Source organism: Poecilia reticulata, chromosome 2 (genome assembly GCF_904066995.2).
Source record: "Poecilia reticulata chromosome 2, P_reticulata-male-v2, whole genome shotgun sequence".
In the NCBI taxonomy this organism is placed as follows: Eukaryota; Metazoa; Chordata; class Actinopteri; order Cyprinodontiformes; family Poeciliidae; genus Poecilia; species Poecilia reticulata.
The window spans coordinates 28,005,808-28,031,961 of NC_088831.1; the positions used below are offsets into that span (position 1 = coordinate 28,005,808).

Sequence of the window (26,154 nt, forward strand, 5' to 3'; positions counted from 1 at the left end):
GCAATATTTATTTATTTATTTTTCTTCATTTCACAGAGTCTATAACAATAAACTCTTGGCAGGTAGAAGAGCTCAAAACAAACAGAGAAAGTAGTGTTGTGGTGTAAGGGCTTTATTGGCATACATTCCTTACAGTCTGCACTTTTTGTGGAATAGAAAGATGTAGCTCACACCTAATAATGCAACATTCACACAATCATCTATCAGACAGAGTTACAAAGCAGTGGTTTACTGCTAAACTTAAGCAGCGCCCACTCTCATTCTTTTTAGAGGCTGAAACTGTTTGCAGGTCTAAGGCACTCGTGTGTATTGGTCGACACCTCAATTTAGATACAAATGAACACATAAAATAAGACCAACTACTCCAAGGTCACAACACACACTCACGCACTCACACAGTTTATTTGCACCCAGATAACTGGTACGTCTATGCTACTTCAGCTGAGGCTAGTCCTTCTGTTAGTGATTTTGAAAGCACAGGTATAGTGTTGTTGCTGGGTCCAGAGTAACGTTTTACCTGGATAACTTTGTACATCATTCATCAAAACACTTCTTTACGGCTTTGGTTTCAGTTCTCACCATGTAACACTCAGATCAGGTCTCCTTGAGGTGCAGCTCGTCGCAAAAAAAAAAGGACAGACAGTTGGGGAAATGTTCAAGCAACAAAAAAATAAAAAATAAAACAACTTGTCCAAGCATCACATGGTAATACAGGGTGGGTTTCAACACAAGCCAATAACACATTGCACACAGAAACAAACCTTTTTTTTTTTTTTGGCTGAAAAACTATAATGAAAGCATAAAGATACACATACAGTACTTCTGCTTTTTAGTAAACTAAGGGAAGATCGGAGGAAAGAAAGAAGTGCAATGGTTGTAGCGGTGGCCACTGTGGCAGTTCTACGGCAACAAAGTAGCAAGTAGCTTTACCTTCTTAAAAACTCTTAAACCAGGTACCCTCATTTCAACAAGTAGTAGTTCCTACCTTTACCACCTTCAACAGCACAAACATATAAATCCCAAAACAGCTGCGACTTCTTTCTTTTCTAGTAAATGTAAAAAATATATAAAGATAGTAGTAAAAAACAAACAAACAAAAAAGAGCCCTGGGACTAGTGTAGGGGCGCAGTAATACAGTCGATCGTAACAGCATTGAGCAAAAGGCGATCTGTTTCCATTCAGAATGCCCTTGAAACAAACAGACACAGCAAACACTTAAACACTGCAAAAATGTAGAATAATTAACATATCGGGGAAACATAAAAGAAGTCAGTTAGATAAAACTTGTTCGCGAGGGAAGTCAAGTATTAAAGAAGGGTGATGGCACGCATCCTCTTCTTTTTTTTAAGTGTCCTCACTCAGACCTCTTTTGTGCTGGCCTTCATCTTCTCAACCGTTTCCTGCGTTTAAAGACGAGACAAAAACAAAAATTGAGGTGAGTAGATCTGTGAAGACACCCAAGAAAGATTCAATGTATTCTCTCGTAATGCAGTTTTTATCCATTCATCACGGGCAGGGATGTCATAATAAATCAGGGCTACATTTTTAGGTAGAATGATGGGCTCATTAGGACGCTGGTAGGACACTTAATTGTGTCCAATTTGAAACCGTTTACAGTCCCTTTTGATTGAAAGGGGTCCTGTAGGTTTTTGGAGCAACTAATCTGGTCAATCACACAACTCTTGTTTGGAGAAGACATGAGATATTTGCAATATCACACTTTCTTTGACATCTACATAAACAAAAGGTAACATTTGCTATTTAGTAAATTTAGTCCAACTGTTAAAACTTGAAATTATAAAACAGAACAACTTTTCATTGGTATCAGTAAAAAAATAAAAAAAAAAGAGGGAGGTCACACAAAGACAAACCTGCCTCTGTCAGGGCTCTAGGGCATTTACCACTGCTCTACAACTTTTTTGGAAACACGATTATGTTTGAAAGGTGAGCTTAGAGTCCCTCTGTCAGAAATGATTCCCTCAGAGTGACATCTGTTTGCTGTGGCTTTGCAAATCGTTCCTCTGTGGGGTACAGAGCACACGACCCAGCTGACTCAGCAAATGCCTCCAGTCAGACCCCCAGAGGCACCTTTCGAGAATCTGAAGCTGATTTACACATGCAAGTAAGCACACACACCATTAAATAGCTTTTTGCTAACATGGAATTAGTTAAGTGTAGTTTAGTATAGATTGTTACGCAAAACATCAGAAGGCCACAGGAGAATAAGAAAAGCTAAGGATGATTTTTATCTGCTGTCTGTTATCTGTTTCATGTATATGACCCAGTTTTATTGCTCTAATTGAGGTAGCATCGCTTTTTTCCCCCAAGTGTTTGATTTATCTTGATATGCCTGTGGTGATAAAGCTGCTGATAGTGAGATTCACCGCCTCACCAGTGTGTCAGGGTCACTTTAAGTCCTTAATCTATTGTTTTGTGCCAGCGGAGGGTTTGGACTCCAATGTTCTTTGTCCAGACACACACCAAGTTCAGAGTTCACAGAAGGAATATTTGCACACTTTTAGTCTGGTGCTGTTTTGTGAAGGACAGTCAAAACAATATTGTGTGAAAAAAAAACCCCAAGTACTGGGGATCATTTTGTTCCAAAAACGACTTGTAATTTTAATAAATATTGTCGCTCATCTGACTCATATACGTTATCAGTCAAGGAGCGATTTCCACATTGGAGATACAAACCTGGTGTTTGTTGAGCTCAGCCACGCGGAGGTTCCACTCCTCCTCTGTCATTTCTGCTTCAGCATCTGCTGACTCACCCACTGCCGCCTGTTTGTCTGGACAGATAAAACAGAAAAGGTCAAGAGGCATGTGTTAGGTAAAGCGGATACCTTGAATCGCTCCAACGATTCTTAGCAGCAAATCAGATCGTTACCGCCGCAGGTCATCGCGGTGCAGACCCAGTTGCCGCACGCGCAGACGCAGCGATTGCATTCAACCTGGGTCTCTGCCCCGTCTTCGTATGTCTCGTCCTCCAGGGCGCATTCTGCCAAAAAATGCAAGGACTAATGAGCCAAGAGTACAGATTGTGAATGGCTGCAGAGGGATAGCAAAAAAAAAAAGGCATTACAGATATCAGCTTCGACAAACACAACCTGTCAGCGTTTTAGGATGCCGTGTCATCTCGCAACCTTGCTGCAAAATCAAGTTTTAGCTTACTCATGAGTGGTCAGCAGATTTGGCGGCTAAATATGCAGGCCATAAAGTTTAGTGACATGGTTATCACAGGAAATAAAGCAAAAGCGGATCCAAAAAACCTACAGCACTCCTATCATCAGTGTGAGCGTGAGCAGAAGCCGGAGTTTTAAAACGCTTGTCAGCGAGCCAAAATGTGTTTGCGTGCGTTTGCCCTTGACTCTGAAGTAACCACAGGGATCAGTGCTCCCTCCATGCTGACTGGCTGACAGAGTAATGCCTCCGCTTCCTGTGAACTTTATCCCACATACATCCGCACCAGATGACTGACCGAGCAGACGGCATTCCAGATTCTTGAGGAAAGGAAAACACGAACTGGAGGGCTCATTTTCAGAGTTATTTTTGGAATCTTCAAGGATTCAGCTTTATGTTTTTTTTTTTTTTTTGAAAGAATCTCTTTCAGCTCACTCTTCTCTGGTGGGTTGAAACCAGGCTTCAGACAGTTGAGGAACTCATCAAAGTTCAGCTTCCAGTCGGCGTTCTCATCAGAGAGCTCAATGAGGGCGTCGATACAAAGGCTCCTATATAAGAAACAAACAAGCATGCAAATATTAACATAATATTAGCTCTCACATTCACATAACAACAGAGCCCTGGAAAAATAAGAAATGTGAAAATATAATTATAGTATTTAGCAAAAGTGTTAATTTACCCTTTTTATTATATTACCACCACAAATGTTTATGTTTTATTGGGATTTATGTGATGGATCAGCAACAAGTACAGAGTTGTGAAATGATCGAAACTTGTATATGATTTTTTTTTTTTTACAATTCAAAAATCTGATAGGTTTAGTGAGTGTTAGTATTCAGACTCCTTTACTCTGAAAAGCCCAGATAAAATACAGTGAAACAAACGACCAGAAGAAATCACGCTGTTAATTAACCAGCCATCTGTGCATAATTTACTCTTAAAACTGTTGTCTGCTTCTTTAACTGAATCAACACTTTGTATAAACACATTATGTTGAAATTACATACATATCATTTGAGGTTTGTTTCTAAATCGATTTCCCCCCCAAAAAACATCAGGCACAATGACTGAAGAGTTTCTATGAGCATATTTTTAAGCTGTGCTAAAGATTCTCAGCTAATCTTGGATTTAGGCCTGGACTTTGACTGGATCATCCTGACATGAATGTTCTCTAAATCATTCTTTGTGTTTTATGTTTGGAGTTGTACTCCTGCTGGAAGGTTAGTCTTGTTTGCTTTATTTATCTTCCCTTTGTTTCTCACTAACACAGTTGCTCCAGCAGTTTCCAGTTCATGGCTTAAAGAAGCTTTCTGCAGCTGTGTTTCTCAGCCTTGCACTGTCTGTGTTTTGCAGCCAATGTTATTGTTATACAACCTAATCAATCAAACCCAGAGACGTTTGTAGTAATAAGACAAAATGTGAAACAGCTTAAGAGGAGTACATCATGCTGCAAAGCACTTTAGATGAGAAGGCTTTTATTGTGCAGCGTACAGATGCTGACGCCTTAGTAAGTGACTACATGTGGCCTTCTGTGCTGTCCGCTCCGGTTCTGACTGGTTTCATCAAGCTTTCTCAAAATAGCACCACAGCAAACATAACCTAGCTCAGAGTACCACTACGAGAGCGGATATTTGGCAACACCTGGAAAAAAGAAGTGTTGTTTCTGCCAACCCGACCTCACCGTACAGACTTATGTAAGCGTACGAATCAACAAACGCCCACTGACCTGAGCAGCTTGTTGCTCTCCTGGTCTGCGTAGGACTGCAGCTCTCCAACCGACTCGTTGTGCTGGATGAATTTGAGCAGCTCAGAGGAGTCAAGCTGAGAATCGCCATTGTCATACGACTGTAGAAACACGGATGAATGTAATGAATATAACAGATGAAAGGTACAATTAAGAGCTGCACGTGGCCCAGAGCAACCTGGGATGAGCCGCTTTGTGTCCATTTCTGAACATTTTCAGGCACTCGTGCTGTAATTCTGATTTGAAGTGAACATGTAGCCCCTGAAAGCAGGTGCCTTATGTAAAGGCATGCCTCTTTTCATTTTCTTGAAGATGAGTGGGTTGAGGCTTTTTCTGAATAATACCAATTACTTGAATAAAACGGGATCTTTGCACTGAGATATTGTCAGCCAACAGAGAAGGTTTTGCTCTCCTGTTTCTGCAGGGCAACATAACCAGAACATAAACATCTAAAATCTGGTATTTTCATGCGCTGTCAAGAAAACGTGTGATCTTCCGTTTCTTGCTGTCCCAAATGAAATACAACTATACCTTTCCTGCTTTGAGTTAGTCAGTATCACCAAAATCATTTATATTAATTACATTTCGCAAGTAAGTAATTTACATACACAAGGATTACTATGCCTTTAAACAATTCGGAAAAGCCCAGATGATGATCATGGCTTTTGAAGCCTCTGATAGATTAGCATAAGGATGTTCAGTTCCATCAAAAGTTCTGTGAGGCAGAGATGAAATTATTTCGTTAAGAAACGTCAATATCAATACTTGGATAAAAGGAAAAGACACAGTGAAACAAGTCTTGCATTGACATGGGCTGAAAAGCTCCTCAGTAATAAATAACGCTTTACTCCAAAAGCAACGTACAAAGTCAGATTACATTTTGCAAATGCACTCAGGGTCAAGTTCTTCAGTTCTGGAGACTGTCTGGTGAAGATGAAACGGTGACCATTTTTACATTTGAAGGAAAAAGTGGGAAGTTTGCTAGCCTTTGAATCCCAACCAAACAGTGAAGCACAGAGATGGAAGCATCTTGTTTTAGGAGTGTTTGCTGCAGGAGGGACTGGTGCACTTCACAAAAGAGGTAGCATCATCAGAAAACTACAGTGACTGAGGGATATCAAAAACATCTACCCAAGTCAAACAATTTAAATTCAATTGTACCAAATACAAGGAAGATGTATGGAAAATTATAAATTGAAGTCACTTAAAGTCTTTCATTCATTTTTTCTACTTTTTAGCTAATTAAATTAATGTTTAGATATATATCTAATTATACAAATGATGTAAATATCAGGTTTTAATTCAAAATTTTACAAAAATGGCCCTGGAACTCATTTTTCACCAGTCAGCCACCGTTAATACAATTGAAGCAACCAAATTTTAAAAAGATTTACCCAATCCAGATAAGAGAGTAAATCCTTTTTGTTTTTAACAAACTGTTCCAGGAGCCATTTACTCTTAAGCTTTAATGTAATTTAAGTTAGTCAGTAAAGAGGCGGGAGGAGTAGAGAGGGGTGAGACCTCCTCTGTAGAACAGACGTCCTCATTAAACTGAATTATAACCAGTCCTCATGTTTGAAAGGTCTGTAGCAAAAATAATTAGATCCAGTCTGAGTCGGCAATCGCAATCCGGGAGGTTGGAGAAAGGCAAACATTACGGCTGGGTATGAGAGACGCTTGAACAAACAGAGCAAGACCAGTGATGTGCACAAAAAAAGCCCACCTTGAAGTATTTGAGGAGGATTTCAGAGAAGTTGGATCCCTTGGCAAACCAGCCGTCAGGGACGACTTCGGTCTGCAGCCACTGGATAACGCGACCCCTCAGCTCATTGCGGTCAGCAGCGTAGCACACCACTGCAGCAGAGGAAGCATTTCCAAAGGTCAAAAGGTTTAATAAACCATGTGAATAATAAATGCTATCTTGAAAGCATTTTCCCAGTTGACTTCTGTCCCACTCCATTAAACTTTAAACTAAAGGAATTGCATTTTACACAAGAGGTAAAACTAAAATAAAGACCTTCTGTGAAATACTGTGTGTAGACTTAAAAAAAAATCACATGGCTACAAAATATATTCCTGATTTTTGAAGAAAATCTCCTGAAGTAAAAAGCCTACAAATTAATAAATGTTATATTACACTAAGGTAGCATAATCACACACACAACTGTTTTGAGGATGAATATGCTCTTATTTTATGATAAGTATTTTTATTTTATATTCATTATTTTGTAGAAATCAGTTTTTACTTGTACAATTTATTTTTTTTTGCCTTTTTTTTAATCAAAAAAGGCTAATTTTGTTCATCATGATTGTATTGTAAAAGCAATAAGAACGGTAAAACAAGGGGGTAAATACTTTTTATGGGCATTGCATAGAGCTTTTTAAAAAATGTTTTCACCAGGGAAGCCAATAAGTATGCAGCGTTCTGGATGCACACAAACACCAACTCACCTGGGCTGGCAGCTGCTTGGTCTGTTTTCTTTTCTAAAGATTGGAAAAAAAACAGAAACAAACCACAAAATGTAATGCAACATTGATGGAGATGAACTTTGTTCCAGAACAATAAACCATTAAGGTTAATGGGGGGGGGAGGCCTCCTGAGTGACACAATGATCTTGAGAACCTACTTTGAATCTTCTGGCTCTGGTCAAGGTTCAGGTCGGCAATAAAACAATGACGCCGTCGTGTGAGAAGCGAAAGGTTCACTCAAGATAAGACGCTGCTGTTTAATGTATTAATAGTAGAGTTAAGGCGTGCAGACAGTGCAGGACTGTGTGGTAGCGTTTTATGTTTCAGCACGAACTCATTCACCCCACATTATCAGGGCGAAGGATACGAGCCAGTTCAGAGGTCACACATGCTGCTCACCTCGTTAACCATGTGCAACAATTATCTGCACCTGCACCATATTCAAAATCTGCTGAAGAGTCTCTTGCCACCCTGACTATTATCTAACAAATACGTGTAGCATCATATATTAGGTACACAGTTGTACTTGTAAAAAAGTGGACTTTTGTTTCCTGCTGTCACACTGACAGCAGGAAGCAGGAACCAGAAAGCATTGACATTAAAGAACCTAAAGACTGTGTTTATTTTCTCATTACACAAAAATATGTCAGCTTTTATTATTTTTAGATATATATATTTTTATTTTAACACAGAAATTAGGTGAGCTTATGAAAACATTTGAACTACAATGAAACAATTAAATATCGGAAATTGATTAGAGACCAGAAGGTCAAATCCTGAAAATCTATTTTAAAAGTCTGATAAATATTAGGGGCAGACACTCATAAATACTGATTCCTTTCAACGGAAACAACTTTGAATGTGTTATTCATAGCTGCAGGGATGCACTTGTAGAGATTTAATGAGAAAACAACTAATCGAGCTTCTGCTTTTTGCTGTCCTTTACCCCGACAATGTCCATCATGAGCCACTTGGATCTTCAGGCCGCTCAGACAAGCATCTCTGTGAAGCTCACAGTGATTCCTGTAGGTCTTACCATTGCTGCCACACACTGACCTCTTATGGGGCTTGCAGCTCTGCAAAGTGAGAAATGAAGATATAAGTAAAAACTAAGCAAAATAAAAAGATTAAGTTTGTATTTCGACTGTGCTTGCACATGGACGATTGACTCAAGCCGAGAGGCGGCGTTTACCTCAATGCAAAGGCAGCTGGGTTCCCCCTTTTCGTTGACTGCGCACTCTCTGCCGGCCCCGCAGAACACATTGGCACAAACTTTGCCCTTGCTCTGCAGCTCCTGCATGAGAAACACCGGAGCGGACACTTGAGAAATGCATTCTGCATTCGCGCACTGGGTGGTGCTGTTGCAATTGTAGGAAGACGTGACAGTGCCGAGGGCATTCAAACAAGATTAACAAGCACATTTTGCATTTGGGGAATAAAACATAGTGTCTTGTTTGGAGTGAGAGAGTGCTTTCACTTTGCTTTACAGGCTCTCTGAGATTAAACAACCTTTAAGAAGTCCATCATAGAGCAATCCTATACGTAGGGTGCCTTGCTAAAGTAGTACAGTATTCAGTATTTTAAAAATCCTTTCATTGTACAGATGTTCTCTACTTTGTGATGGTCTGTTGCATTAAGTTCCTGATAAAATGCAGTGACGTTTGTGCTTGTAACAAGACAAAATGTACAAAGTTCTAGGGGCGTGATTATCTCTGCCAGGCACTGTAAAACCGTTCCGTTTTTGTGAAAATAATACTAAAACACAAAAGGATTAGAACAAAGATCACTTGGATGAAACGCATTCACTCGTGTGCTCTGGGGTTTTCACTTGCATGAAATTGCTCTCATTTTCTCATGTTTATTCCTTTCATTTGTTGTTTAAAGTCTTTGTTTCTGAACATTGCCAGCAGGCTAAAGAAATGAGGTCACCTCTGCTGCAGACCAGCCAATCACAAGACGCCATGCGGAGCCTCCAGAACTGTTTGTTGACCCCCGCTACCTCCTTCTCAGTGCGTCTTTGTATGTTAGTGGGCGTATTTAAGCTTACTTGTTTGTGTGCGTCTGCGTGTGTGAGTTTGTGTTTATGCAGGGTGTTTCCACATCTGGAGTCTGAGCTGTGTTTTCCTTCTCCCAAACCCTGTGAAATCCTTTCTGCTCTGTTTGTCTCCAGACTCCACTCCCATTTCCCCCCGTTTCCCCACTTCTTCTCCCTGAGCGGCTGTTTCCTGACCGAACGAAGCAGAAAACTTGATGCTCCGAAGACACGTGAGCTGGATCCTAAGTTTCCATGACTGAGAGTTTATGACAGCCTAGTTTGGTATGTAGGACTTAAAAAATGGGTAGATTGTTGTCTCAGAGAAAAACGCTCTAACAATGAATGTAGACGGACGGATTCAGAGGCTGGAAGGGGGTTGACACGCAAGCATCTCCCTGTACCTTAAAACTGGTGAAAGGATTTGCTCATTTCCTTGTGTAGTTCTCACACACAAACTTGCACTCATAAGATGAGGTCATGGAAAATCTTCAAAGCGATTTGCGAGGCCCTAAGCATATTGAACTATTGAGTTTGTTCGACACAGATGGGCCGGAGGCCTGTTGAAACCTGTGGAAACACTCACAGGCCATGAATAATGGAGGAGCTCCTCGGATGAAGCTGCTACAAACGTAGATGTGTGTCTGTCGGGCCGTTCCTCTCTGAGCAGAAGATCCCTGACATTTAGCTAATGAACATGGAGGCTTTTGATTATTCAAATGGGTTGTTGCCATAGTGAGGACATGTGCAGGCTCTTGCTGGGGAGATTTTACAGAGTAGACCGTCAAGCGGCCCTGTTGATGTGACGGCAAAGTGTGGTCACAGCAAAAACGTTGGAGTTTATGACTGACACAAGTCTCTAGATGGCAAAGAACAAAAACGACTGCAATCCCACCTTCTCTACACAAGGAAAGGTGGTCACAAATCTTGCCTGTTTAGATTTCACTGTGCATACAAGAACAAGGACATGGAGCTCTTTATATCCACTACTGGATTCATGATAGTCTTAGTTTTGAGGGTGTATTTGAATGGTGATATTAAACCCTGTGAACACTGACCTACTCCTAAACATCTGTAAATATGGTGTTTATAAAGAAGGCCCTGAGTTTAAATCCTGACTGGCCTTTCTGCAGTTTGCATGTTCTCCCTGTGCATGCATGGTTTTCCTCAGTGGTACTCCAACTTCCTCCCACAGTTCGAAAATCCTGTTAGTCTTGTGTTTGTTCCTCCCTGTGATGCCCTACTGACCTAGGGAGTACTTTGCGTTTCACCTGAACAGTCACCGATCCTTTAGCAGGAATAAAAACATTATTTATGTGTAAAAATGATTTTTTTTAATAAGCAAGTTTAGTGATTGTAATATAAGCATTAAAAAATAAAGCTGTACACACAAAAGCTATAGTCACAAAAAATACTTTTAATGAAATTATCTAGCCACAAGATGTTAGTCTTACTATTGTATGCTATGTGCTGAATATGCTAGTTTTCTTATTTTCTTAAATCAAGATAAAAATACATAAAGGTTGTTTTATTCTGATTATGCCTCAAGAAACCAAAGCTTAAACCTTGAACAAGTTCATCTTTTAATTTTAGATTAGAAAAATTTATTTTAGACCTGGAATAATTCGTAAGACATTAGGAATTATTTTTTTAGATCATATATTTATTTCAACCCAAAAACCACAACCATATTGCAGGCACATCGTTCCTTATAGCTCAATGTATTACTGTCACATATCAAGCTCGTTTTACAGCAATCACACTTCACTGCTAATAGTTTCATTTGACCAATGTCTCAGAATTTCCTGAGCAAATGAAACTCCAAGTTTGTCTTGGTAGTTGTGTAATAATAGAATTAACTCAAGATATTAAAGCTGAAAAATAACTAGTTAGAATTTATTTTAACCCAGAAATTATGACTGTGATGCTGGCAGATGGATTAAGTAAAAAAAAAAAAAGAAAACATCCATTACAAGCCTTCTTCTGCTATAGATCATCCCCAAGTGACAGCAATACTGCATGATGAAACTGGCTGCAACACAATGACGGCTGATTTTTGCACCAGAATCACAAATGCTATTTAAAAAGACGCTTTCCTCTTAAAATAACAACACATGGTGTGGAGAATCATCACGTCCAAATGTATGACACGATGCAGTCGTGCTTCGGCTTATATCAGGCATGTCCAATTTTCAAACTATGCTATACTTTAAAATAAAAACAAAATGAATGAAAAGCAAATAAGTGGTTGTTCAAAGATACACTTTGGACAACCTTTGAGCAAACTCCAGTCGGCAAAGCTACGAGCTGCATGAATGTTGGCACCAACTAAACTCCCAGCTAATAGCAGTTTGCTGTACTACTGTTACTTTTAAGGGGCAGAAAGACAAACAGGTTAATATAAGCTCTTGAAGACAGGTAAAATTTATGGGTGTTTATATTTCTCATCAAGGCTATGTTTCACACTAACATTAACAAATGATGCAGATACATTTATTCTAACTGTATAAATTAACATAGAGTTTTAGCACAAGCAGGGACATTTGCTGCTTTTCTGTGTAAAATAAAATAATCTTTCTAATTTGAAACTTCTTTTTTTACTTCTGAGTAAATACTCTGCTACAATGAAACTGTTTTACTTAACGGTTAAAAAGAGAATCTCATACTTTGTCATAAATAGCCTTCAGAAGATCTCTGCTCTCTCTTTACTACTCCCAACCGCATCAGACATCCCTCTGGAAATGGTCATCTGAATTTTAGACTTTTTCTTCAGCAACTCAAACTGGGATGTTAAATATTTCAATCTTAATGTTTCAATTTTTCCAAAGGTTTCTCTTTCTTAGTTTTTGCAATATCGGTGTTAAATTAATCAGAGTGCTTGCAGAGAGGTATGTGGTTTCACTCAGTGGGAAATAAAAATCATCCCTACTTCACCTACAGACATTCTTCATACAATCTTCTCCTAGCTCTTTGTACAGAGGCAAATACTTATAAAAATGATTAATAAATGATGAATGTAGGGGGAAATCTATTAGTGCAAATATGACAAAGATCTTCCATAAACATTATTTTGTAAGATATTCTTGAAAGCATTCGTATTAACTCCATCATCAGCAGAGCAGACACCGCAAAGAAAGCACAGAGTCAGACAGTTTTAACTACAGGGACTCTCCTACTTCACTCAGTAAATCCTGCTCTCCTCCCATTTAATGTTAATCATAAAGACTGTTGCTCAGTGGATCATAAAAACAATAACAAGTCCTTCATAAAGCAAACCCCCTTGTGCTAATTACTGACTGCACACATAAAGTGCATTGCTCATTTTTCTCAGTTCTGCTTACAGTTTAGCGTAAGCAGCAGGAAACTATTTAAAGGCTCTAAGTAGATTAAAATATAAAAAGTTTTTTTTAATACCCAGTGAAACTCCCCAAGAGAGCTTAGAAATGAGACAAGGGAGGAGAATAAGTGAGCTGGAAAAAAAAAAGAAAATAAATGGAGGCTGTGATGGGAATATCAATTTGAGTTCTGCCCATATATGAAGCTTAGGAAGACTTGAGTAAAATATCCTGCTCTGCTGATGAAGATGGAGACAGTGAAACATATGAGGAAAAACAAATGTGGTGAGAAAGCCTTTCATGTTTTCTAATATTTTTAGACATGTGTACACGAGAAAGAGTTACAGTGCAGGTTGGCACATGTTCCGTGCATCCATGTGTGTCTGAAGGCAGCCGATCAATGTTTCTGTCCTGAGGAAGTGACTCCACAGATGTCATGAATTCAGTCCCACAATGCACCCTGCCTATCATTAGCACAGAAAACGTTGATCTTGTGACTGTAAGCATCCGGCAGCTCCAGCAAACATGATAATGATAATGATAAAATAAGCTCATTAGATGCTGAGTGTAGCTTTTACGTTGATAATGGAGAGGCTCATTTAATCAACTTTAACAGTTTTCTTTTGGCTTTGTCAGCAGCTTGCTGTAATTTAACAAAAGACACTGCAACAGAAATTCAGCTTGTTCCTTTTGCGCACAGTTTAGTAAAGCATCCACATCAGTTTAACTATTAAAACACTAACTTGCCCTTGATTTTATTTGGATATTGCATGATAGACCAACCGAGGGTGGTGTGTCCTTTAGGAAAATAAACTAAAATGATATATGGTTTTTTAAATCTAAAAAGTGTGGCAAACATTTTAATTCAGTCCCATTACTCAGGAATTCTGAAATAAAAGATAGCTCAACCAAAATGCTTTGAAATTGCTCTGTGTGTGGCAGAAAAATAGCCGTGACAACTGCATTTGTGTGGTAAAACACGGTGGTGGCATCATCATGCTGTGGCGATATTCTTCAGAAGGGGACAGAGTTCATGACAAACTGGATGGAACTAAATAGAATATAAATATAAATATAATTTAATCAACAGGCAACATTAAACATAGAGCAATTAATGCAATCAAATTATTAGAACTTTTTTATGGATTTGAGTGGCCCAGTCAAAGCCCAGATCTCAATCTGTTGAGCATTCCTCAAGTGTAGTTCTGACACTAGTTGGGTCAGCTGACTATGAAACATGACAAACTGACCATGCAAACCAAATAACTCTAATTATCCTCCTGCTGGAAGGACATATGTGCTGGTGCTACACAGTCCAATTTAATGCAGTGGCCTTTAAGAAGATTAGAGAAAATTACTTCAAATTAAATCAGTCGTCAGACTGGGTTTGAAACATCTCAAGGTGACACAAAGTTATGCAGTGTGTTATGGAAACATCCAGCAGTGTTGACTCTCTTTCATACCCCAGGAGGTCAGATATGAAAAGGCCAAAATAATGAAAAGGAGAAAATGACTAAATGACCAGCATACAACCCCCTCACCTGCCCAGAATTCCAGTGTTTCACGTTGTGCCTATTATTTCAAGCTATCACTTTTTAAAATGTTGTGGTTTTGGATGTTTTCATGCCCGACCCTTTTTGTTAAAAAAAAAATAAAAAAAATAGAGTACTTTTTGTCATGGGGTCATATCTGCCAGAAAAACACTTTGCACATCCTTGACGTAAAGTAATTTTCTATATTCCGCTTTACTGAAACACGGTGAGATGACTCAGATAAAAAATTATCTACCGGGAAGTAAGAGCTTGCTTGGCTTAGTCATTGTTGTTTTTAAACTCTGAAATTGCCCTAGAGGAGATCAGAACTAGACAAGTGAAAACAGGATGTGATATAAAATGATAGGTTAGCATTAAATTATATTTACTTCTACAATAGGCTTAAATGATCCGGTTTTAACCAAATTCTTACACTATCTATATCTAGGCTCAAGTGTGAAAAACCACACACTTCATATTCCACTGAGTCATAATTCAATAAATAAATACGAAACCAAAACGTTATGTCTGCAAAAAAACCATATACTAAAAACCTAAATACATAAAAACCATAAACGTATACTTTTATTTTTTAAACTATGTTTTTAACCATGTTTAAAAAAAAAACTGAAGTGAAAAAAGAGATAAATAAATTGAAAAAAGAGTTTGACTCAGGCAGGAGTTGGGAGAATGAGAACATTGGGTGGGGGTCGCATTCCTGAGCAATGTTTTGCCTCAGCTGATGTCCAACACCGTTCGTCTTGATCCAAAAACTCCTCCGAATCTGGGTCAGATGCTGAGGAAGTGCCTCCGCTCTCCCACTCTCCAACATTTCCCGTTATTCCCCTTCAGCTCTCAACAATCCAACGCTCGACAGCTTTAGGAGAGGTTTGCTCACGCTAACGGAGAACAGGATATTTTAGGGTTAAGCTTGAGCAACGCAAAAGATACATTAAGACCTCCTTCCCCTTCTCACGTCTCCTGAAGCAGAATTTACCAGAAGTAAAATAGAGCACAGCCAGAAAAAAAAAAATCTTACTTCACACCCTCTGAACTACATTCCAGTTTTCTCCTTTAAGGAATTTATGCGAGTTGTGGCCTAATCCATCACACATGGGAGAAACATGACAAGACTATCATCCGCTCTAGTTAGTAGTCATTACGGAGAGATGTGGCTCAATAATTTACATCCCCACCCTCCCAAACGCTCAGGACCTGAATCTAATCAACTTTATCTGCACTCGACTCACTTTTTCTGTACAAGGGAGCCACTTGAGAACCGACATACAGTAAAAATCTTTAATCAAACCCCAAAATGACAGAATCCACTGGCACGCTTCCCACAGGCTCAAACTCCTGGTGAGCGTTTGTTGGATTAAACGACAACTGACTGGCAGTTTACAGCGTAAAATACAGGGTATGTCCTTGAATTAATGAGGTCAAAGACTTGAGGGCATTGCCTGATCTCAGCGGGGGATCTCTGCCTTTCTCTCCTGGGTGCACTAGGTTTGAGATTGAGCCGGCAGAAACAAAAGGATGACCGATTTACACTCCTTCGGTCTTCTCGGTTCTTTCTTCGGTGTGAAAGGAATGCACCAACGGACAGGATGATGTCACCTCAGTCTGCAGTCTGTTATTTTACACCCACCCAAGTCCCGGCCTTTTTTCTTTTTTTTTTCCAGAGCCGAAACTTGGTGACTGAACCTAGAAAGAAAAAGTCAGAAACTGAAACAAGAATTGAGAGAAAGAACCATAACGTGGTAAAACTGGAAACAAAGACAGGCTAAACAAAACGGGAAATAAGTCACAGTCTGGGCTGAGCTACATCTGCAAGCAGTTAAAACGTCACCAGAACATAAGAAAGAGCCCTACCCCCAGCCCTGTTCACCCTCCTGTTCGTCAGCTGTCCCTTCTTTCTATATATGCTGTATTTCACGCAAAAAAAAAACTACATCTCTCTCTCTTTCACCAGCCGACCAACTGTTTCTGTCTCTACTTTGTCCCTCTTCAACCTCAATGGACCTCTGCTCTGGCCAGAGCCTTTTTTACGCTACAAGGAAGGTGAAGTGAGGGTTATGGGAAGGGAGGGCTTAGGCTCAGACTGCAACCCGAGGAATGAACAGACTGTCTACCCTCCTCTCTGAGGCCAATATGAGGGGCTAATGGCTAGAACATGTCTGTAATGGGAAAAGACCCGGCTTACAAGCTGCAGGGTGGATTTAAAAGTTGTGTTGGCCTGCAAGGATGAATTATACCACACATTCACCGGCTCTAATATCCGCAGCAGTTTATTGCCAGTTTCCAAAATCCAGTTTTTAAACTGGATTTCCAAATACAGACTTTGGAAGTCTGTATTGGGAAATACAGACTTCCAAAGTAAAAGAGGGTTCAGTGTTTTTAAAACAAATGATTAAACAAAACATTTATCTTAAACTAGTACCAACTTTAGAAGCACAGCTAGCGTTACGAAAATACATAAGTACATCCTTGGCCTACAATGTAGGTTTGAGGTCAGCAACCTCTTGAGTGCAACTGTCCTGCAACTTTTGGATGGATCCCACACACCTGAATCAAAAGGCTGAGATACCTCCTTAGTAGTCAGCAAATTTTGCAAACTCTTGCTCATTAAACATTCATTTGATTCAGGTGTGTTAGATCAGAGATCCATTCTAAAGTTTCAGGGCAGTTCCAATCGAGGACTGGTACTGCCCTGAGGAAGTAGCTTAACTTAACTCTGAGATTTACAGAAGACTGAATATTCACAGCGCACAAGAGTTAAATGCTCTTAAGTTTAAAGAAAGCCTTCCTGTTATCTGTTGTTTCGCTCTCTCTCACAAACTGAATGAAATGTCTCAATGTCTCACAAGTAGGTAGTGCAGATATATTTATTATTCAATTTCAAATTTGGCTCCAGACTATTTAAAAAAAAGTAAAGTAATCATCAGAAATTTATTTTTCACTAAAATGTCTCTGCTTTGGAAACATGCTCTTATTTTGAAATTATTTTTGTTGTATGTTTATCAACTCACACCCTGATGTCACAGTGATTGTGTCAATTTTTTAGTTTGTAGATATCCCCATCCCTCTCTCTGTAGCAGGACACAAGTCAAATTTTCTTCAGGAGTGACTCAAAACACACAATCAGCTGACCCTCCAAACTCTCCAGAACCCAGTTTGATGGCGTCTCAAGCATCCCTGAGAGTTCAACCTAATCCCACAAACATCACGTCCCAAAGCATCTGTTCAGAATGCCACAGTAGCCACACAACCTATCAGTGCTGCTTTGTTAAACAAGGACAGGGGGAAGGGATTCTACTTTGTCCTGTGTACACAGAAACTAAAGTAATTAAAATGCTTGACATTTTAGTGTGAAAAGAAAAATACTTGCAGTCAGCATTGTTGGCAGATAACACACAAAGCGCAAGCCTGAGCAAATGAAAAATTAACACCTCTCTGCAGCTCCTCAGCATTGTTCTACAGAAGAGTGGTTAAAAAAAACTTTGACTATTACTAACATTGTGCGCTGTCATTACATAAAAGGTCTAAGCCAGCTCAAATCTTTCACACTTTTTGAAAAAAGATACTGAATTTTTCACATGCCACTACTACAAGCAGTAACTTTAACATTAATAATACATCAAAACACTAAAGAAGAACATCTTCAGCACAGCCACAGATAATCCCAACACAAAAGCAGCTCATGCTTTTTGTGTGCCAGAGTTTACCGCTTCCTTTGACTGTTATGTTATTCAGCAAGTTTAAAGTTTAATATTGGCAGCATTAGGAAAAAGCAATAAGCAGGGAAGGTGGAGGAGACCCCAGCTCTTTAGTAGATTGTAAAGCAGAACACATTCGAGTGCGCATGTGAAGTAAGCCTGTGTGTTATTGTTGTTTGCCGCGGGCTACTTGGACTTTAATGGAAATGTTTTCACAATGTGCTTTGAAGATTAAAATTAAAAATAAAATGATAGTTATTTTAGAATTAATATTAACAAAATCTCAGTATTATGTTTGATATAAGACTTTGTATGAGAATGAAATTTAAAGAGGGAGACAATGTGGTTTTATGTGGTAAACTGGTTCTACAAAAGATTGACTTAGAGGGTTTAATTTCAATGCTTGCCAAACATTTCTGACTTTTCCTTTTAAAACCAGAACAGGCCAACGTAAACTGAGCTTAAAAATCACACATGACTAATTATGTCCCTTCTGGATTATATTTAAAAATGCCAAAGTAAAGGCTGCATAGTTTTTATGTGTGAAAAATGTGAAAACCATGTATCCTTTTATTCCATTTCACAACTCTGCCCTACTTCGGTCTGGCCCGTCATGTAAAAACAGTAAAGTGTGTGGTTGTCAAAAAAAAAAAAAAATTATAAATTCAAGAGTTTTGGTTCCTTTTCAAAACACTGAATATATAATGACCAAGTAACTGTAAATAGCTACTAAGAGGTTCAGAACATTATCACAAAGTGGAAAAAGACATTTGGCTAGGGGCATTTAATGTCTTTTTCTTTCTCTAACAGATTTTTTTGTGATATCGCTCATGTTAGCTGAGTTCCTTCACACTACAGCTCACCATTCCTGTATAAATATATATTGAATGTGTCTCAGCTGGCATTGTTTTTATCTCTCCAGCATATTTATTGTGCTTTTTCTTACTCATTCACGCACTGAAGTGGTCTGTCATTTGAGTGCATACGTATATACATATATATGTAATTGTGTTAATTTCTGAGCGAAGCTCCAGTGAATACAGAGTGCTCATAATGATAAGACACCAGTACAGCTGGTAAGCTAAATAAGGGCTCGTTTCAAGTCAAGCCAAGAAGAGGAGAACAGATACTGCAGGGACACGACACAAAGCACCAACCCACCTTTTTTCCCTCTTCACACAGCCAAACCTTACATCACTCCCCCCCCTTGATAATTGCCTGGCAATGGCTCCGTCTCCTCTCTGTTTTACATCAGGCTATCTCACCGGCCGCCCTGCACAATCCCTGCTCGGGATCCATGACCGACTGTTGAGCTCTAGTAATTAGAGCAGGCTGTTACAGGGAGAGGACACGGCGTCCCTCTAATGCTCATGTTCTGTCCACCTGGGCAGATATTTTTAGCCCACCTTGAATGAGCAAGAACAAGCATCAACATGTAAGCAATGTTGGGCGCCCATACCAGGAGCCACAACTCAATTAGACCTGCTGGAGAGCTAGAACCACTGAAAGAGTCAGTTTCTATTCTTCTTTGTCCTTGTTGACGGCAGTGGAGAGTGGAGAATGTGCGCTTTCCTTATTGGGCGTACTTCCTGCTGAAATCTAGTTTTTTTTGTTTTGTTTTTTCACTCCAGAGCGGCGATAACAAAATTAACCACTGTGTCATTCCACCCCAGTTTCCTTCCATCCAACACAATCACACTGCATGCCATAAAAACAGTAATCCAAACATTTCTCTCCCTCTATTTATGCGCGAGTATGTGCGCACACATGTCCCCCGAGGCTGAAAACTCTTATGACTTTCCCTTTCCCTGCATCTCACCTCCTTTACATATGAGACTCCCGGTGTGCTTTAGTAAAACATCAACATTTTATCCATGAGATGCATATCTCTCTTCCAGCCTGCAGACAAACACACACACACACACACACACACACACACACACACACCTACACACACACACACACACACACACACACACACACACACACACACACACACACACACACACACGCATACAGAGAGCTTCGCATGAGGCCCGACCCTGGCCACCCAGCCACGCTGCATTTCTGAGCAGCTTATCTTCAAACGCAGCAATTTCTCACCTCCAGAAGCAAACAGCCATTCTCCTTGATAACAAATGAAGAGGTTGTGTCCTCAGTTGAATAGCCTATGCTCATGGCAGTAAATAAAAACATCAGTCAATGCAAAGAAAATTGTGTTTTCATCCATTATTCAAGACTCTGTTGGGTTTTTTTTTCTGCTTCACATTCTGGAAATGTAACACCTATAACCTATAACAACCCTGAAAACACATCCCCACCCCTCGCGTGCTTTATTCTGAGGGGACTTTGCTCCAACTTGCTGACCTCTTTCGGACAGCACTCTGGTATGTCAGCTCAAGCTATTCCCACGGCAGTCAACAGGCCATATATTATCAAGGTAATTACCTCTTCAGAATGGATGCCTTTCTAATACCTCCCCATTTGCTACGTTCAGTACAGCCGGCTTCTTCATGCTCCGTCTCCTCCGTGAAATACCTCACAGGACACAAGCACGGATCCAATAAAGACAAACACAGAGCCACATTCAGCAGTCCAGCCGGCAAGAGACAGAAGGAGCAGTGGAAGGTCAGGAGGGAGGGCAACCATGCCAGGCGTCGAGCAAGGCTGTTGCAGCATGGAGTCACTAATTGCCATTTGCAAAATAAGACTATAGCAGCCACTGCAAGAATCTGAAATGTCTAGGCTCTAATTAGGTAAATGTTCAGCAATTATTCCTTCTTCCTGTAACTGTGCATTTTAACAAAACAGTCAACACAGAGCCAGGTGTTGAAACAGCTGCGTGCTTCGATGGTATCGCCATCAAGTGCCAACTTTAGGTTGTGTATTTGTACTTCATCAAGGAATGTGTTGGAAAAACACAACTCATTTTCGTGTTAAGCATTCGGTAACAAGATCCACACTGTTTGCATCCAAGTACGATAATTGAAAGTTACAGTGAGAAGAAACAGAATCGGAAAACTCTGCTGTCTAATAGATTGTTTACTTGTTTTCATGGAAAGCTGGAACTAAGCTGCAAAGGAAGTACCAACCAAGATGTAGGTTCTGGCTTTCGGGAAGTTTAGAGAGATGTGATGCCCGCAACATCTGTTGGTACTTTTATTCCATGGCAACATATGACTTTGGTGAAGGAAGTGAAAGCTGTTATTATGGGTCCAGGAAATGAAGGTGGGTCCTTTAACCTTGACATCCTGTTATGATACCAAGGTGGCACAAGTTGGTGGTAGAAGCATTGAAAAAATTCAACAATGGCTGCACAATATGAGGACATCATGCATTATTCAATAATGTAAGTGAAAGTTCTGATGACAATAGGACATTTGGATCACCACATACTGTACAGTTTCTGCCTGAAATCCACCAGAGGGTTCATCTAGGAGCTGTAGCCCATTTTGAAAATCCCACACAGGGATGCTATCATTTCAGTGGAGACGTCTCATTCGACAGCAGTTGTAAATAGTTTGAACCTCCCTCCGGTGTGCCCTGGATGTCTGGAGAGAACCACAACGCTGGAAGGCAATTTATCTTCTGAATATTTGTCACATTTTCTCTGCAACTCACTTTGTCTTATTTCTTCAATATCTAGTATGTAAACGAACTTAGCGAGCAGGATTTCTACATGGTTTTCATGTCAAGCTTCAAGACTTTTTATTGTTTTCCCAGCGTTTTCAATACATTATCAGATCATTTTTACAGCATCAATAAAAAACTTGGAAACTATGATTTGATGGACAGACGGACGGATGGATGAAACACCTGTAAATATTCTTCAATCAACCATTTGGGACACATACACCCAACTTCCAGGAAATGTTAGTCCGGTTTTAGTTGTTCTTTTTTTGCAATGTAACACTTTAAAGATTTATGTTTTGCCCATTGCAATTCCACTTCCTAGCACTGATGCTGAAATGAGTTTTATTTGCTCCCTAGACTGTCGAAAAGAGAATGTTTTCATTTAATCAGAAATTAAAACATAACTTGCGTTTAAAACAATAAATAAAAATGTATAGGATTGCTCCAAATGAACAAAAATAAATGGAAATTTTCAAAAATAGCACTTCTGACAACCAAGTGACTGCAGTTTTTCAGATCACAAGAAATACAGATTTGGCTGCATGAACACATTCATGGTAGCTAAATGCACAAACAGTAAAAGTGTAAAAATAATAGAACCACCACCCATCACGGTTATTAATCTATCATTTTAAAACTTCACTTGCCAACCTACAAACAGCATGACAGTTAATACCTTACTGTCATTGTGAAAAAGATATTTATCATTAAAGGAATTAGTTGTCCAATGATAATAATAATAATAAAGTATAATTGGTTCTGTTTGCAAACCCAAAAAACTATTTTTACTAATTGTATAGATTTGCTGTTTAAACCATCCCTCTACTATTGGATCCTTGTGATCATCACCAATGTGCTTATGCTTCAAAATGTAATTGAACGCTACTATTACCTACTGCCTACGTTACTCTAGTGGTGAATTACCTATATTGATATTGGGTACGTTTCTAAGGTTCTGACTTTTTTAAACTGATTGATTTATAGCTACAAATAACAATAAAACTTTAATCACTGTTGATTTGTAATCACAATCAAATCCCACAACCCTTGTGATTAAAACAGAAGTAATTATCACTGTTCTTTAATGTAGTTTCTACCTGAGCAGATAGCCTGACCAGTGAACTTGTTACGCTTGTGAAATTTGACAAAAGCGTATACTGCTCTGCAGGAAAAAAGCAGGTTTACTTGAAAGCTACGATTAAATTAGCGTTTAAGTAAATCTAATATAATTCTAGCCCTAATGATCCAGTAAGTACATTATTTATGTCTGTTTCAAGTAAAAGCAATTGCAAATAATAATATCTGTATTTTTCTGTGTGTAATACCTTACGTATTATCTTACCCATACCCATACTGATCCTCGCCTCATTGGAACTATACCCATCCTGTTTTTCACGTGGTCCCATCAGGCCTCCTAACGGTACATTACCTCTGTGTGTTTACTCAAAGGTTCTACGGCTTAGCGCCGCAGTGTGATACCCAGAAGGTGAGTTTTCTCACAGCTCATTAACATGAAATACATGCCGTTTGGCATGCTAGTACAACACAGTGCTGGTGTGCCCTCAGAACAGCTGGCAGCTGGTTTCACAGCAAAACATGCTACAATATTGATAAAGAAGCCCAAGAAGCCATTAAAGAGCAGTCCATCCTTCGATCCTTGTATAGAGCTGAATGCTGTCACTTTCTTTGACTCATAGAGGGTTTTTCAGAGATGACTGTTAGACAGCTGACCATAGGAGGAGTGTGGTTCACTGCCAAAACAAGAAGGATCTTTTTTTTTTTTCCCTCCCCAGTTGCACAATTATCAGAATGCCTGTAATAAAAGGCACTCCCAGTGGTAATTTAGCTAAACCATAAGAGATTGATCACAGTTGTGGTTTTATTGTCCCTGTTGTAGAGAAACACAGATTAAATCTCATCTAATAATATTTGGACACATTCCAACCTTTTTCCAAATGTGTGGACAAAGCCCGGATGTCTTACTTCATGGACCGTTACAAAGTGGCCAATACAAACTTATAGGCGTCATTTTCCAATAATGATAAAAAAAAAAGTTGAAATTCTAAAACTTACCTCTGCTTTACAGAGAGCCACGGCCAGCAGAAGGACTACAGCGACGCTTCTCAACATCTGGAAGCAAAAGGAGAAAGTGAGGTTTTGGTTTGGTGGATGAGAGAAACGGTACAACGACGCGTCTTTTTTTTTAAATCCCTCTCCTCCCTCCCGCCTCCTCCCGTTTTCCAGAGCGAAAACTTGAGGAAAATCTTTGTTCCCATACCGTTTAGATCAAACAACAAAGCGGTCCCGCTCAGGAAGGAAAACCCGGTGCTGGTCGGAGTATTTTATCCGGATGGAGTCGAGCTGGAGATCCGCGGTTCGAAGAAATTTGAGGAGAGCCGAGGAATTCCTGCCAGTCCGTCCGTCTCCTCCTCCTCTCTCTCCGCTGCGGCCAATGGGAACACCCGGAGCCCTCCGAGGAGGCTAGCAGAGAAAACTGAGGAGGGGGAGGCAGCAGAGAAACTGTGGGCTCACTGGCGACTACATGGGTATTGTTCTCCGACTAATTTGGCCTGCATTAAGATGCGCATTACTTCTATTTCAGTACTTTGCTGCAGACAAAGACAAGAGAGGAGGAATCAATATGAAATGGGTAGCAAAAAGCTGCTGATTGGAAAATAAAACTATTTGGACGGATCAAAAGTTTGTTGAACCTCACAGAAATATTTCTCCTTTGGTTGGGAGATGTTTATGATTTACAACCCATTGAACTTTAACTCAAACATGGCTCCAATTAAACCAGCGCAATAGATTTCCAACCTATTTAACTTTAATGCAAATATGGTTCCAATTAAGCCAACCCAATAGTCATAAAAAAAAGCAAGGCAGACTCATAATAGCGTAACACTGACAGGCTCAGATTTTGGTAGGGGAAAATGGCGCATTGCCCAAAGGGGCCTGTGGGCAACAAGGACCCTGAGGGGGAAACATATCAGTCATCTACACTCAACAAATTTTCTGTGGCTTATATGTCAGTTCATTGCAGCTGGCTAATGAAGCTGCAGATTTTAAAATAGATTCAGATTTGAGCTTAAATTAAATTCTGGTTTCTGTCACAAATAGTTTTTTTATGCACTTTGTGTTTTCAATCATTTCCTTGTTTATGTTCTACAGGTTTTGCCTTATTCTGTTAAGTTCTCTGTATTTGTTGTTGTTCTAATGGGGTTTGCATTGACTGTAGGATCCCTCTGTTTAGTTTGTTAGTTCATTTTTGTTCTCTGCTCCTTTTACATTTGATTTTCTTAGTTCATTGCCAGACCTTCTCTTAATCTGAAGACCAGCTGAGAGTCTTTTCTGTCATGGTGAGTGTTTTTAAGTGAATATTTATTGAAAAATGAAGAGAAAAGCAAAATACGGGAAGCCAGATTTGAACAAAAATAAACCATAATAAAAAGCCAGCCAGGAGACATGAGGAGAATGCAGTGAACCTGGGAAGTAACGAAAGGAACCAGTGAGGAGTGACTGAGAAAGAGGTGCTGGGAAGTTGAATGTTGAAACAATGGACCTCAGCTAATTAGGTAAATGACTGCAGGTGTGAGGGGAGAGAGCAAGAGGCAGATTGGGGAGAGAGAGAGAGAAAGTGGCACTAAGAAATTAAACAGTAAAGCAAACTAAACATAATTAAAGTAAAAATAACGGGACAAAAGAAATAAGCAAACTATAATCACTAACAAAAGACTGAACCAAAGAACAAGACTTGTCTAACCAAAACAAGAAACAAACACACAAAAGAATAATGAAACTAGAATCAAACTAAACAACCTAAGATACCAGGATCTTAATACTCTTCAGCTTTTATTGTGGTAATTCATCTTCCTCCCTCAGTTTCCTTGCTGTCTTCCTCTCACAGCTGTTCCACATCTGGTATATCATCATTTTCCACACTTAGCTTCTCCATTCACTACCTCAACTACCTGCTCACCCCAGCATCATTTTTATCATTATTATTTCTATTAAGTCACTCAAACGTCAGTTTAAATGCCTTACAGTCCAAGTTTGATATATGTGTTATTTTAAATTAATCAGAGCTTCTTAAAAATATAAATAGCTATGAAAATGTATGAATGAGTATGAAAATGTACATAGTTCATTTAATTATTAAATGTCCTTATTTTATTTGGGCATTTTTAATGAAAAGTCGCTGATTTGATTTATTTATTATTTTGGAGTAGTTGTAGGTTTGAGTTTGGTTGTGTCACAAGAGGAGGCAGAGAAAGACGAGCAACCGCTTAGGGAAACACTTTTGCGAGAATGGCTGCTGTAAGTTTTTCATAATTGTTTTGTACATTTCAGTGTGATTTTACATGATAGACAGAGAAGTGAAAGGAAACGGATTGCTTTCAACTTCTTCTTGTCACAAATGAAAATAGGAAAGTGTCCATATAAATTTAGAGTCTGATATCTTTCAACTGCAACTGACATCCTCCAATAGGCAAAGAGCTCAGCTGTGTGTGAT

General features: G+C 39.4%; 1 protein-coding gene across 1 annotated transcript; it reads right to left on the reverse strand.

The window, feature by feature from the left end:
- Positions 1-94: 94 nt before the first annotated feature.
- On the reverse strand, positions 95-24,184 carry fstl1b (follistatin-like 1b). Its single transcript, XM_081602458.1, has 11 exons — positions 23,920-24,184; positions 23,715-23,771; positions 8,586-8,687; positions 8,340-8,469; positions 7,376-7,408; positions 6,648-6,778; positions 4,907-5,025; positions 3,616-3,728; positions 2,888-2,998; positions 2,695-2,789; positions 95-1,400 (listed from the first exon to the last, which is right to left on the reverse strand). The coding sequence occupies exons 2-11, from the start codon at positions 23,769-23,771 to the stop codon at positions 1,359-1,361; spliced, it is 933 nt and encodes a 310-aa protein (XP_081458584.1). The 5' UTR covers positions 23,920-24,184; the 3' UTR covers positions 95-1,358.
- Positions 24,185-26,154: the final 1,970 nt, after the last annotated feature.

Bases quoted from the DNA above. Each gene is read 5' to 3' on its own strand.
- fstl1b (XM_081602458.1), bottom strand. From the start codon at position 23,771: ATGTTGAGAAGCGTCGCTGTAGTCCTTCTGCTGGCCGTGGCTCTCTGT. The intron at 6,779-7,375 runs GTGAGTTGGTGT...CCTCTGCTGCAG, and splicing joins CCAAGCAGCTGCCAGCCCAG to TGGTGTGCTACGCTGCTGAC. The intron at 1,401-2,694 runs GTTTGTATCTCC...CTTTAAACGCAG, and splicing joins CTGAGCTCAACAAACACCAG to GAAACGGTTGAGAAGATGAA.